General features: G+C 39.0%; 1 protein-coding gene across 6 annotated transcripts in view; it reads left to right on the top strand.

The window, feature by feature from the left end:
* The window catches only part of SERAC1 (serine active site containing 1), a 46,007-nt gene extending 33,966 nt beyond the window's left edge, over nt 1-12,041 (top strand). For 5 of the 6 annotated variants that reach the window (XM_074580513.1, XM_074580511.1, XM_074580509.1 and 2 more), the window contains 7 exons: nt 1,977-2,127; nt 2,938-3,079; nt 3,502-3,602; nt 6,236-6,333; nt 6,884-7,066; nt 7,551-7,694; nt 9,584-12,041. In XM_074580513.1, the coding sequence (XP_074436614.1) occupies nt 1,977-2,127; nt 2,938-3,079; nt 3,502-3,602; nt 6,236-6,333; nt 6,884-7,066; nt 7,551-7,694; nt 9,584-9,720 (956 nt within the window). In that variant the 3' untranslated portion in view covers nt 9,721-12,041. The remainder of the gene's footprint in view (nt 1-1,976; nt 2,128-2,937; nt 3,080-3,501; nt 3,603-6,235; nt 6,334-6,883; nt 7,067-7,550; nt 7,695-9,583) is intronic. The other variant, XM_074580514.1, reaches the window with a different exon arrangement.
* The last annotated feature ends 2,326 nt before the right edge of the window (nt 12,042-14,367 follow it).

Below are 14,367 nucleotides of genomic sequence, written 5' to 3'. Positions count from 1 at the left end.
CTACAGAGGTGTTCGGATTCTGATGGATGGTGAAATTTGGACTTGGTTGATGCTCAGTTCACATACTAGCAAAAATCTTTTGAGTTTCCTACTTCTACGGATCATCTAGCTTGTAGATTAGAATTTGTTTGTTTGTTTGTTTTTTATTGACTGTGTTTTAGTCTTATAAAGGAACAGACCAGCGTTCAGTCCCTACCTTTTGGAACAAAGTGAAACGTGCCTTCCTGCCCTCCCTTGTTTCATGTTAGGCTAGTAACTTCTGCTAAGCTTTGCTCTGATGCCCCTTTTTTAATACCCCTAAATATCGCAATGAAAGTTCTATACCAAATAAATAATTCCCAATGTCTTATTAGGAAAGAAATAAAAAGAAAAACAGAAAATATCAATCTGCTGTTGTGTACGTCCAAGCTGGTATCTGCCTCTTAAATGCAGTGTGCATTTTTAATCAACCTGTTGCAAAAAGAAGTAGCAAAGGCACAGCGAAAGATTGTGAAGGTGGTTAAAAATTTGGAATGGCTGTGGTATAAAGAGCAAATAACTAGACTAAGACAGAAAAAGCAACTGAAATAGAATATGACGGAGATTTATAAAATCCTCCCTGGCATAGGGAAGGCAAAGAGGGAATGGTCATCTGCATTTCTCGTAATGCAAGACCAAAGGTTCTGGTACATCAATTATCAAGAGGCAGAACAAATAAATATATTTTTTTTCTATACAGTGCATAACCAAACTAAAACTTGCCACGAAGCATTGTAATTGTTGAAGACTTACAAAGCTTCAAAAAGTGATTAGACAAATTCATGGAAAGAAAGAAGTCCGTAAAGCTCTACACACAGAAACCAAGTTGCTTGCTGAAAACTGAGAGCATATAGTGGAGAATCAGCACTATATACTTGCCCTTTTATTGCTCTATTCTTTTATTGTTCTGCAACTTCCATTACTGCTCACTTTTGGAGAAAGACAGCTGGACCACAAAGACCTTTGGTCTGAGCTTTAGCATCATTCTTATGTTCTTATGATGGCTGCTAAAACCATACGTGTAGAGAAAGAGATTGTGACAGAAGAGTCAGCGGCTCCCTGGGGCAGAGGTCTCAGAACGAAAGGAATTTTAGACAGTAAACCAGACAGAGATGAGCAGTTGGATACTGCTGGTCAAGAGTTGATAAGACTTCTCTTTTGTTTTTTATAGACCACTTTTGCTAGCAGCAACAAGATTTATCAGGATTTTAAAGAAACATATGTGTCTCTGTGTGTATAAAAGATAGTCCTTTGCATTCCTCAGTAGTCTATGAACATCCCTGTCTGTGTCTAAGAAACTATATTTTGCATCTTAGGTAAAGTATTACAAAGTGTCTTTTCCTTGAGTTAGCTGTGACTTTATTGAGGAATGCATTCAAAGGTTACCTTCATTAATTTTCTTATGCTCCTTAGGTATAAATAGTGTACTATTTTAGAATAGTGAGGACATTTTAATTCCTTAAACAGTTTTTCACACACTGGATTTTAAAATTAGAAATGGTTATACTCTCACAGCAAGCATCAATTTTTCCAATTGCCATTATTCCTGTGGGTTGTTTTCTATGTCTTATGCTTTAAGCTTCATTTTCTCTCTGGGACATTTCTTTTCTCTGTCTTCCCTGCATCTTACCTGCATAAAAAGGCTCGAGATCTGTTCTCTCTCTGACAACTGCACTAAGCCTCTTCTGAGAAGGGGTTCTCCTTCAGATTGTAAGCTGAACAGTAGTAAAATACATTGCCTCACTGCTCTGGATTTTTGCATTTTGGAGGTTCTGCTTATTTAGCATTGGCTTTCCTGCGGTAAAGAGAGTGAATTGAAATAATTCATTTTGATGTTACCATTCTTAAGTTTTAACATCTATTTTCACAAGTATACTTTGAAGAATGATGTTTCTCAATTACTCTGTTTGGGTGATGTTTCTAATTAGTTAACCTGATGCTTTATTTTTTCAATGTAGGTTGGGTTTCTGTACTTGCTGAAGTAATGAAATCCCCACATGTCATTCAGTCTTCTCATGCATCCAGAGCTTTGGCTAATCTAGACAGGGACATGGTGAAAGAAAAGTATCCCGATGGTGTTTATGTCTTACATCCACAATATCGTAGCAGGTAAAGCAGAAGGAGATATTGTACATGCTGTACTTCGAGTTACTTGTTATGCTGTTCAGGTACAAAACTTTGGAAGAGTTGCCATCAGAGTGCTGCTGTACTCATGTCACCTGCTCCTCCTGTTCTTTGGTGGGTTGAGAGGACTGAATTTAGATTCTCAAATAGGAGAACAACAGAACTGCTGGGAGCAGTCCACAGCCATGAAACGAGTAGTATTGTACTGCATGAAAAAATCCAAACAGAAACCATGAGATGAATTATTGCTTTGTGTGCGTTGCAACCACTTAACCTTTGCACTGGCTGTCTTGGGATATAGTGCCTTGTAATTATTCTGTTGGCAGCAGCACATATTGGTCTAATTTTACAGCTTCGATCTCTTTTAATAGTGATTGTGTATCTGGGACTGAAGCAGTCTCCAATGAGGTATGTCACTTAGTGGCAACTATTCCCAGGGTCACTGGTGTTAGTGAGATTACAGTGAAGATCTAATTTGATGATAAAGCTGGAGCTATCAAGCGGTATTAACAGTAGCTGGAGAGAATGTTTTTCATTATAGAAAAGTATTATTTGTGAGGTGGGTACTTTCTATACCTCTTTTTATATGTCTTTCTTCTGGGTGGATCCCTGTTTTTTGCCTTGATCTGAGTAACCTCTTTGAAATGTCATTAAATGCTGTCCATAAGATAAGAAATCACATATAGTGGTAAAAATAGCATTTTGGCATCCCTTAAGTTAAAAGTTCTGTGTAAATTTAATTTGCTACAAGAATATGTACCATGCATCTCGTAAAAATTCCTTTTTCTATATCAGTCAGCCCATCAGAGCAGACATCCTTTTTGTTCATGGTCTTCTGGGAGCAGCATTTAAAACCTGGCGACAGCAAGACATTGACCGACGTTCGGATAAAAAGACTTCAGAAGGGGAAGAGGACTATAGCCAGTGCTGGCCAAAGGTAAAAAGACAATAACATTTCCACATGCGTCTGCTGTTTTCTCAATAATGAGAGCTGTCCAGAAGATACCTTTTTATAACCACCGAAGTATCTCTGTAAAACTTCAACTGATCAGTCCTGTTGGTAATCTCTAGTAATTCTTGTTTCACCCAGGAGAGGGAGCCAGGAACGCACGAGTTAGTAACCCACCTCCATCCTTTGCTTACTTTGTAGCTGGGGAACGGGCTAGAGTTCACCAGTATGTAATAAAACAAAAGCAGTCTAGGTGTAAGTTGTATTTGGGGATTAACTGAAGAGCAAAAATCCTCTTTGATATTATCCCCATAGTAACATCTTTGCTCCATTGCTGATAAATTGCTTGCAAGAGTTTGTTAAGTACTTCAATTATAAGCTCCTTTTGGTTTCACTTTTCTTTAATTTAGACGTGGCTGGCTTCAGACTGTCCTGCCCTTAGAATCATATCTGTGGAATACGACACCCATTTGAGTGACTGGAAAGCAAAATGTCCTGTTGAGGCTCACAGGTAACAAATGTAGTGTCTGCAGTTTGGAGGAGGGGCAGGAAGGAGACATGTAAAGCTGATCCTTGGGATCACCTGGTGTGAAACCGTGAATTTACCTTTCTCTGTTGCATGTGAAAATCAGGTTTGGAAAAACATTAGGTATGGTCATGGTGTGCTTGAGCTTTTTAGCTTCATGAATAACTACTTGTGGCAACTTCCTAAATTCTTACGGTCTATTCTGCTTCATGTTTAGGGGAGACACTAAATTATGCTATTAGTTGTTGTAAATATAGCATCAATTTTATATCTTAAGGGGAATATTTCTTAAACTTAAAATGACCCAATACTGCTTCATAAGCACAGCAAAAAATCACTGTACTCTGACTTTATACTCATGATAAAACGAAGCATATAATTTTCATAGAATCATAGAATTGTTTAGGTTGGAAAAGACCTTTAACATCATTGAGTCCAACCATTGACCTAGCACTGGAAAGTCCATGACAAAACCACATCCGTCAGCACCGTGTCTTTTAAATACTTGCAGTGATGGTAGTTCCACCACTTCCCTGGGCTGGCTGTTTCAATGCTTGTTAACCCTTTTTGGGAAGAAATTTTTCCTAATATCCATCCTACACCTCCCCTGGCGCAACTTGAGGCCGTTTCCTGTTGTCCTATCGCCTGTTACTTGGAAGAAGAGACCGACCCCACCTCGCTACAACCTCCTTTCAGGTAGTTGTAGAGAGCGATAAGGTCTCCCCTCAGCCTCCTTTTCTCCAGGCTGAGCAAACCCAGCTCCCTCAACCGCTCCTCATAAGACTTATTCTCCAGACCCCTCACCAGCTTCATTGCCCTTCTCTGGACCCACTCCAGCATCTCAATGTCTTTCTTGTAGTGAGGGGCCCAAAACTGAACACAATATTTGAGGTGTGGCCTCACTGGTGCTGAGTACAGGGGGACCATCACTTCCCTACTCCTGCTGGCCACACTGTTCCTGATACAGGCCAGGATGCTGTTGGCCTTCTTGGCCACCTGGGCACGCTGCTGGCTCATATTCAGCCGGCTGTCGACCAACACCCCCAGGTCCTTTTCCCCCAGGCAGCTCTCCAGCCACTCTTCCCCAGCCCTGTAGCGCTGCAGGGGGGTGTTGTGACCCAAGTGCAGAATCTGGCACTTGGCCTTGTTGAACCTCATACCATTGGCTTCAGCCCATGGATCCAGCTGGTCCAGATCCCTCTGTAGAGCTTTCCTACCACCAAGCAGATCAACACTCGCCCTTAACTTGGTGCGTCTGCAAATTTACTGAGGATGCACTCGATCCCCTCGTCCATGTTGTTGGCAGTGCTAGGTTAACAGTTGGACTCGATGATATTAAGGATCTCTTCCAACCTAAATGATTCTATGATTCTAAGAGAACCTTTTTCCTTTGTCCATCTAGAGTAAGTATAATGGAAGAAAATTTGAAAAAGAAATAAACATATATTTCTTTATTTATTTTAAGGTAATGTCTTTTTCATTACAAAATGGAAAATTACATGACCTGCTATTAATGCTCATTCAAGCATGGTATTTGATTATTTTAGAATTTGATAATACGGTTAATAAAAATGAAAGATATTGAAGATATTTTTAACTAGCAGGAGCAAAGATGTAGCAGTAGAATCACAACCTTATGATGGCCCTAAATGTATAGGCTCATTCACTGTTTCAAAAGTTATTTTTTATGTCTGTCAGCTATCCTAAAGCCTGTCGTTCAGCTGAAAAGACACATTTGAGTATCCTTTTCATATGTGTTATAAAAGCCATTTCTAGTGAGAATGCTGAGAACGAATAGAGATGAAGTGAATTACTTTGTACAGTGGTTGCCCCAATATCCTGATGTTTTCATTATCCATGAAATATCTTCTATGTTTGATTCTTATTACACTGTAAGGAGTAACAGTGTTGCACTTTCAAGCTCGGAATGGGAATTGGCATTGGTTTTGTTTTGGTTCCACCACAGATTCATTTTCAACGTCTAACATATAGCTTAGCTTTTCCAAAGCTGAGCTGAGCTCTTCATTTATAAAGTGGAGATTATTGTGCTTTTATACTATTCTAGTACAAAGCACTTAGAGATTATTGTCTGGAAAGTATAAAAGACACTATCTGCAATTTTTTTAATGTATTGATTGATCATGCGCTTAGTTATTAAATTCCTGTATGTTGCTCCACAATTTGAGCACTGTTTAGCAAAGTACATTTTTGTCAGACATTAGGTATATTCTTGTTTTAGGGGATAAAGCTCATTATGCATTGATGATGCTTTCATAAAATGAAAGCATAATTTTGTTACAATGTGTAAGTGAAACTATCTAAAACTCTATGAAGAGTTTTGTCGAATTAAAGCTAAAGGAAATGAGTGGTGAGTGAAATTAAAATTAAACTTTCTAGCAAGATCAAGAGACTGAATTTAGCAAAATTCCGGTTGTCCTTGAAGCCAACCTTACAAAAGTTTTTGGCATTTTTCAATATAGCAACAATAATTAAGTAATTAGTGTTTTATGTAGCTAATTCACTTTCATAAATGCACAGCATTGAAAATTCATTCTTTTTTAACGTTGCCTTTTAACCTGTCATGCTTCATCACGCTGGTGTTTGGTTTTTCTTTGCAGGAAGTCTATTGCTTACAGGAGCAATGAGCTTCTTGACAAGCTCAGAGCTGCTGGGATTGGAGACAGACCTCTGGTGTGGGTATCACATAGCATGGGTGGTAAGCACATTGCCTCTTTGATAGGAAGCATTTATTTGCTGTTGCATTTTAGAATAAGCTGCTAACCAAATTCGGTCTGAAATGCAATTATTCAGAATAGTTTATCAAAAAATAATTTGCAAAGAGCTAAAAATGGAAAATAGATTTCTGCTTTCTTAATGCATTATATTCAATAGCATGTTCATTTTGAAAGGATTTTTATTGCTGTTTGGTTTTACTGTGTTGATTTAAAAGCAACAAAATCAATGAGTTGAAATTCATGTAAATGGGAAACCAGAGGCAAAATTTTCTCCATGATTAGGCATATAGTAAATGTCATTATCAACACTTAAAGCAAACCAAAATCGAATTTGCATCATTCATTGACGTTTTATTTTAATGCCTCCTCAGGTTTGATTTGGTTTTTTTTCAACTTAATCTTAGATATTTGACAAACTAAGGACTAATCAACTGGGACAAGAATGTGGTTAGTTGTTTCATGGATAATATAGCATGATCATTATTTTCACAGTGGTTTAAATCCCTGCATTAATTCCATTTTTGTTGCCAGGTCTTCTAGTCAAAAAGATGCTGGTGGATGCTTCCAAGAATCCAGAAATGGATAAAATTGTAAACAACACCAGAGGAATCATATTTTATAGTGTACCTCACCATGGTTCCCAGCTGGCTGAATATTCTATAAATGCCAGATATCTTCTCTTTCCGTCTGTGGAGGTTAAAGAACTCAGCAAGGGTACGCTCGCTTTGCTACCATTTAACAACGGGGATCTATGCTGATGTGTTCATAATGCTTTTTTTTATCGTGCTGTCAGAAAAATCTGGGTAAAAACAACGAACCCCCTTTTGATCTTTTGGGTTGTGTGTTGAATTACTGTAAGTAATTCTGAGTAACTGTTTTCATTTGATTGCAGAGGCAAGGGGGGAAAAAAGGGAGTCAGAACAAGTTTATAGAAGATGAGTTTGGGTCATTTAGCTATGTAGTAACTCAACATGTGCTGGACTTCAGATTCTTATCTTCTAAACAAATACCATGCTATGCAGAAATAAACAATGGTTGCATATGATAGCTGGAAAAAGCGATTACAAACAAAATGCTATTCCTTTTGCTGGAGTATTAATTTTTCCAAAACATCTCTTTGGGAGTGCAGTCTTGCCAGACAAATGCTATAATCTTATGTTCAAGATAACACTGCAAAAATTACGTTGGTCTTTCTCAGATTCTCCTGCCCTTAAAGAGCTGAATGACGACTTCCTGTCTTTTGCCAAAGATAAGAAATTTTCAGTGCTGAGTTTTGCAGAAACCTTACCAACACACATAGGCAGCATGATAAAACTGCACGTTGTACCTCTGGAATCAGCAAGTAAGTCAAATAGCCATTTAATTTATTTAATTTTGTATCTATTCATGTAAGTATCAATAATGAGGAAGGATTATAAATGCTATGGTGGAAAGACCTAGAAAAATACATCTGTTATGTTGTGGCGTTTTTTGTTTAAACTTTTGGCTGAGTTTAAACTACAGTCTCCCTGCTGAGATCAGAGGCAGCTACATTTATATCTTAGAATAACAATTGTTTCTTTCGGTTTTTCTAAATGCGAGTAACGCTTGCTTATTGAAAAAAGCAGGGTAGACCCTGGTCTAATGTTACCTTGTCCATTCCTTTTAATTATGAGTAGCTGTTGTTTATCCTTATATAGGTAGGGTGACTAGTGTTTCGGAAGCTCCCACAAATTCCAGCTATTTCCTCTTTTAAAAAATAAGAAAGAAAATTAGTAAACTGCTATTGGAAGGAATAAGCCACAAGCTGTTTTTCAGTGTTAAGAATCCTTTATCTTCCATATCTCTGGCCCTCAAGCAATAGAGTTTGCCTTCTGAAGAGTTCTCTCCATCTTTTTGCCTTTGGTAGGAGAAAGGAAAACCAAACAATTCTTTCTCTTGCTTTGCTTATGCTGGTTCAACTTTTTAGAGAATTGTTTTAAGCCTGATATTTTCAGGTCTCCCCTGAGCAAAGCCCTCTTCTGCACTGCCCAAGGTACCTGTAAGGTGTTGAACAGAAACCGTTGCTTTGGTGGGTTTTAGATTAGGCTTTCCACCGGCTCAGTCCACTAGGTTCAAGGCCAGGTTAGTTGCTCTGAAAAAGGCAGATGCTACATCCCTGTTTTCCTGAGTCAATATTTAGCAATATTTTTTCAGTATGTCTTCTCAAGAAGCAATTGTTTGCGGAAACGTTGATGATGCAATTTTATTGGCGGGGCCTGAAAAACTGGGCGTTCATTTTTTTTTGATTTAACAAAACAAAATGAAAAAGAGGGCTGGATAACAGAATGCGCAAATAAGCACTGTGCACTTATAATTTTGTAGCATATTTCTCCTCTTCTAGAGATGACACAAATGCAGCGCATAAGCTCTCAAAAGCTTTTATAGGGTATATGGCGGTTCAGTGGCACGCCACTCATTTTGTTCAAAACCCAGGTTGGCAAGCAATACGCTCACTTTTTCTTACATGCACGCTTGGGCACCTGAAAGCAAACCTTCATCCAGCTGTAGTGTAATTTTACATACTTAAAGATACAGGGTTCCAAGCAAAATGGAGGATTTCTCAGGAGGCTGAGTGAGTAGACAATAAACTGTTACAGCATCCTAACTTAAAAGTTCGCTGGTAGTGATAAACTGTCTGGAAAGAATAAATGCTGTACTATGCTCCCAAATCAGTAGCTGCAAATGGAATATTTGTATTCTGCAATTAAGCAATGTAAATTTTTCATTTCCCCAGAAATGTGTGTAGTGATTTGTGGCATATTTCAGGTTCTTTCTAGTCCCATTCTTAATCTCCACATCAAAGTATTTTAGAAGGAATATGGGTAATTAGTGGTGATCAGAGTCTGGATGCCCTGTGCCTGCTAATGTCAATGCTTAAACTTCAGGCAGAACTTTGCTGTCAGTCAGGTGCTGGTAAATGAAGTTTTGTTTATTCAAAGTTGTCTATATGGAGAAACGTACATTTGTGTCGTAGAACTGTGACCGAATGTTTTACCAGTGTGGATTTTGTAGCAACGTACAGCTCTATCTGACTATAACAGTGTGTATTGATGCTTTTGGCGCATTAAAAAATAATGAAGAGAAAACAGTTAAACTGAAGACAGAAGTAGTTGCTTTTGAGAGAGGAATTGCTAATGCAAGATGCGCTTTTCAGTCTAGGTGATCTTTTGAACTTTGGTAGTTTTTTCTTTTTTTTTTTCCCTCTCTTAGAGTTAGGAATTGGAGACCTTATTCCAGTGGATGTTAATCATCTAAATATTTGTAAGCCAAAGAAGAAGGATGCTTTCCTGTACCAACGTACATTGAAGTTCATTCAGGATGTTTTAGCCCAAGAACTTGGAGACTGAGTTTTTGCCATCCTTGGCTGTTTATTTCCTCTGTATGATGTAACACAGTAAGTTCTTCTTCTAACATTTTTTAGGAGATCTGCAGAACTACAAAGATGCTATGTCAATAGTATTTGCTGCTAAAATAATTTTCAGTACATCTCCAATTTAAGCACCTCTCCAACTTCTTTCTAAAATATATTCAACAAATACAAACTGAAGTCCTACGAACTTGGCAAAAAAGAAAATGTGTGTTGGGTTAGAGTGACCATGATCTGTCAACAAAATGTGTGTAAATTCTGCAGCAATTTGGCTGGGAGGGGATGGGGATTCAGTGGAAGAGAAGTTTCACTTATTCCTACAGATAGCCCTCTGGAGCAACACAGACAGACTATGGAGGGTGCCCAGGATATCTTCTTTTAGCAAAAAAAAAAGCTTGCTCTGGAGGTAGGTGGTCTCATTAAGATAAATATACATGTGGGACTAAAGTCTTACAGAGAGGATCAGAAACAATTAACCAAGGTGGTTGTTTGTTGTGTCAAAGCGTAGGAAGAGCATATGGCTGCCTCAGAGCTTTGGTTTACTGTCCATGTTAAGTAGTCTGACTGGAGCCTGAAGAGATTTGTCCAAGTGAATGAAAGTAGCATTTTAGTCTAGTGGCCCAATTACAAGAGTTTTTGTAATTTGCCTTTTCGTTTAATAGGCCACCCAGATTTGTCAGCAAATATGGCTTCTCTTTTCTGCATGAGAAACAGATAGGTTGGTATGTTGTCTTGCATAGACAACTGTAGTTGTTTTAATCTGTTTGCATAAATGAAAACAAAACAAATGTTCACCTTCTTGTACATTTCTCTATTAGCAACTTGTGAGATTGCTTTATTATGACAATGTGTAACTGGTCAGACTCCGAGCAGTTCTGTGCTTTTTCACATGGAAGATACAGAACAGAGGCTTAGCTCTTTGCCTTCATTCTTGGGACGTACCGAGAAGATGGCACATTCAAATCCCTGGCTCATGTCACTCATTTAGAAACTACTTCTTCACCGGTTTTAAAGAAGAGCATCGAAAATGCTCAAGTGGAGTAAGACAAATGTAGGCCCTGACAAGAAAGTTAATGCTTAGAGTTTGGAGCTCAGGTAGAGAGAAAACTAAAGCAGGAGGAAATTCAGGTGATCATAGTGATCATGGGAAATGCAGAAGATCCCAGATGTTTTGGTTTCTTGAGGCCTAAGTCTATTTATTGGTGTAGACACAGAGAAAAATGGCAGTGTTGTCTTATTTGAGTTTATGTTAAGGATAACTTAACAGTGCTGATGAGAAATAAGTATTTTTAGAAAAAAAAAAAAAAGAAAAAAAAAAAGGCAGTGCTCAGTCACTTTTTCAGTCTTAGATAGTTTGTAATGTAGTTACAAGCAGCCTAGGCTAATTGGAGTCTCTTTCCTTCCTTTCTTTACACTCCCGATCCTCCCTGAAAACAAACAGGCTATGGTTAGGCTATACCGCCCTGGCTGAACATTTGTTAAATAAGGCCTGTGTTGATGACAGGCTTAAGATGCCTGTTAGCGTCACTTACGTGAGGTGGATCTAATATTACTGGCCTTAAAATTATGGCTATGAAAGCTACTAAAGAGGTGGGATGCACCTTGCAGTTCTGCATGGGCTTGGTGCAGGCACGAGTGGCCGTTGGAGTCCTGCCAGGTCCCGAGGCCACCTTGGCTGTGCCCACCTAAGAGCATGCCAGCCCAGGAGGACACTATATCTGAAAATGCACTTGGGCCCTGACCTGATGGAGCTGCATAGTAGAATTCACAAGAGCAGTACGGAGAATGTACAGCACTACACTGGCAAAAAAAGAGTATTTTTCCCCCTAACCGAGATGTAGGTTAAAGCACTGCATGGCAGTATTTCAGATAGAAAATGTAACAGAACTGTCGTAACTTCTAAAGAGGTTTATTCTTTTTACACTGTGGTTTAAACTTCGGAGTGTAAATATATTAGAACACTTTGTATTCACAAAGTAGAGGGTATGTGGAATTCATTGTGAACAGACAAGACTTCTAATAACTGAACGCGTGTTTAGTCTGACAAATCTTGTATAGATTTTAATAGACTTCTTTGGTTTACAGGGATTCAGATCAATGACATTACACATCAATCTCACTAAATGCATCTATGTTTTGTTACTGTAACTGGAACTCTTGAGGCAACTTTCTCCTTTTTGTAACTGTATGTATATATATGTAACTTTTAAAACTAATATTTTGAAGGGGGGTATTGTTGGGGTTTGGTGTTGGTTTTTTTTTTTAATATAGTAATAAAATGTGTCTGCCAAATCTGCCAAATGAATGCTCTGGATCATGTTCACTGTTGTCAAAGACCTTTTTTGCGATTGTCTCATGCTGGAAGAATGTAATGTTTACCCTTCATCTTGGGTTAGAGGCATAGTACTGGGGGGTGCTGCCCATCATCGATGGTTTGCCAAACTGAACAGGTTTTTGTGCTTTTGGCTTTTGCAACCATGTACAGACATTGGTTTAAGGGCCAGAAGGCCTGTTGTGTAGCATTTATGTCTGCTTCCCATTAGAAACGTATGCTTTTGTGCTTCCCTGGTGTCACATTAATTCAGAATAGTGCCTTTATGTAAATTCTCAAACTATGCCTTTAATCCCATCTAGCTGGGGACCCAGCTGCAGCTGTGGCTAGCAGGTATGTGTGAATTGTCTGAGAAAATGGTATTCCGTCTGCATTGTGGCATCCAAGACTAAAATACTAAGCTAATAGGAGTTTGTCAATTCCCTGGCACTTGTTGTCCAGCGCTCTTGTATAAATGTATTGGTGTTTTCAGCAGCAACAGTCCACAAGTTTTTAATTGCTGTGATTACAGTAGTGCAAGCTGGTTTTCCCTGTGATTTGTGCTTCATGGTGCCAGGCAGAGCAGCTAGCTAGAAAGGAGAAATTTTCCATCTTGTGAATATGTCAATTCTGGACAAAAAAGAAAAAGCAAAAATGTTGTTTTGTCAGAGTGGGAATTCTAAACAGTATTTTGGTTTTGGTTTTTGTTCTCTTTCTTTTTGTTTGTTTCAGTGGTCACCAACCGTGGTGGGGGGTTGGAACTAGATGATCTTAAAGGTCCCTTCCAACCTAAACCGTTCTATGATTCTAAAAAAAGCTAAAAAATTGGGCAGTTGCTATACCAAGGAGAACCACGTACCCCACCCCAAACACGAATGCAGCTGAACAACCAGGATGCCTGTGGCCACTTAAAGTTACTGTACTACAGGGTCCTGGGCAAGCTCACATGGTGTTAGTCTCTTGCCCAAGTCTGTCACATTAAATAAACACGCAGATGCTTATATACTTGCATCTGGTAAATCATTCGCACCTGGCTTCACAGCCAGCGTCAATGATTTTAAGATTTCCCGAGTGCTGGGTTCACAACATGGAAAATGTCATGGGATAGCCGCTCCCTACCGCCCATTATATGGCCCTCGAGACTGAGAGCTATCACTGAGCCGGGCTTAGCTTCTCCCGACCATTAAAACTAGAACCCCGGGCCACAAGCACCTGCTTCTGAAAAACACTTGGCTGCGGGGTTGGGCACCAGTGTGGAAGATAATGTATTGAGACAGGAGATTAGTCGGTCTTTGCTGTAACCTTTTCAGCTGAACTGTCTGTTCCTTTCCCTCGATTTGCTGTGATTGAGCAGTATATGCTGTCACTGACAGTATAAAGCAGTCAGCTGCAGGGATTCATACTTTAGCAGGCAGCTTGCCACATGCACAGACGTAAGATATAGTGCTAAAGGCCAGATACTCCTCTTACTCAAGGAGAGTAATAAAGCAGATTTTATTTGACTTGTATAAATCCACTTTAATTGGCTTTCCTGCTAACGCTTTCATTAACATGTAAATTAGCTGTCCTAGAGCTGTTAATTATCTTTGCAGAAAACGCTGGATATGGTCATATAACGTACTCTTTCTTTTTTACTGCTCTTAATGTTTTATACTAAAACGTGCCTGTAAATATCCACTGTACTTTTTCTTAAGAGAAGGACGAAGAGGCTGAGGCTCTGTGTCATCTTGTAGGGAAACAACTATCTTGCTTCAGCATTACTCACCAGCCTGATGCCACGTTAAACTGACACTCACGTAAGAAGCTTAGAATTGGGTTTTATTAGTTTGGCCTTTGAAGGTTTTGGGGATTTTTTTTTAAAGCGTCTGACAGAGGAGGATGGCAGGTGCTCAAAGGCAGCGTCTTCTCTTACATGACGTCCTGTGTTCAAAAGTCGGTAGTGGCAGTGCAACAGGTAGGCATTACAAATAAGAATGTGGCTGAATTCCCACTTTCCAAGAAGCTGAGAATAAGCCACTTAATTTTCCTATGGGAAAAAAAAAAACTCTGAGCTTTTTTTAAACATAGCTTTTCTGAAAAAAAAAAAAAAACACCAGCTGAAAACAAGGGGCTTTTTCAGCTTCACCAACTGCTTCAAAATGCTCTCCTTTATTTTAATAATAAAAGATCTTGATGCCTCTCTTAACAAGTTACCATGACAAGTTGCAATCTGTTTATCATTTTTAACTGCCTGCTTTGAACAAATGGCATCTACAGTGTACAGTTTTACCACACAGTCAAGGCAAAAGCCTGTGCAGCTACAGCAGGTAAGAGGCG

This window comes from Larus michahellis, chromosome 3, assembly GCF_964199755.1.
Source record: "Larus michahellis chromosome 3, bLarMic1.1, whole genome shotgun sequence".
NCBI lineage: Eukaryota > Metazoa > Chordata > Aves > Charadriiformes > Laridae > Larus > Larus michahellis.
Note: the sequence above shows the minus strand (reverse complement) of the source record. Positions and strands in the feature narration are given on the sequence as shown.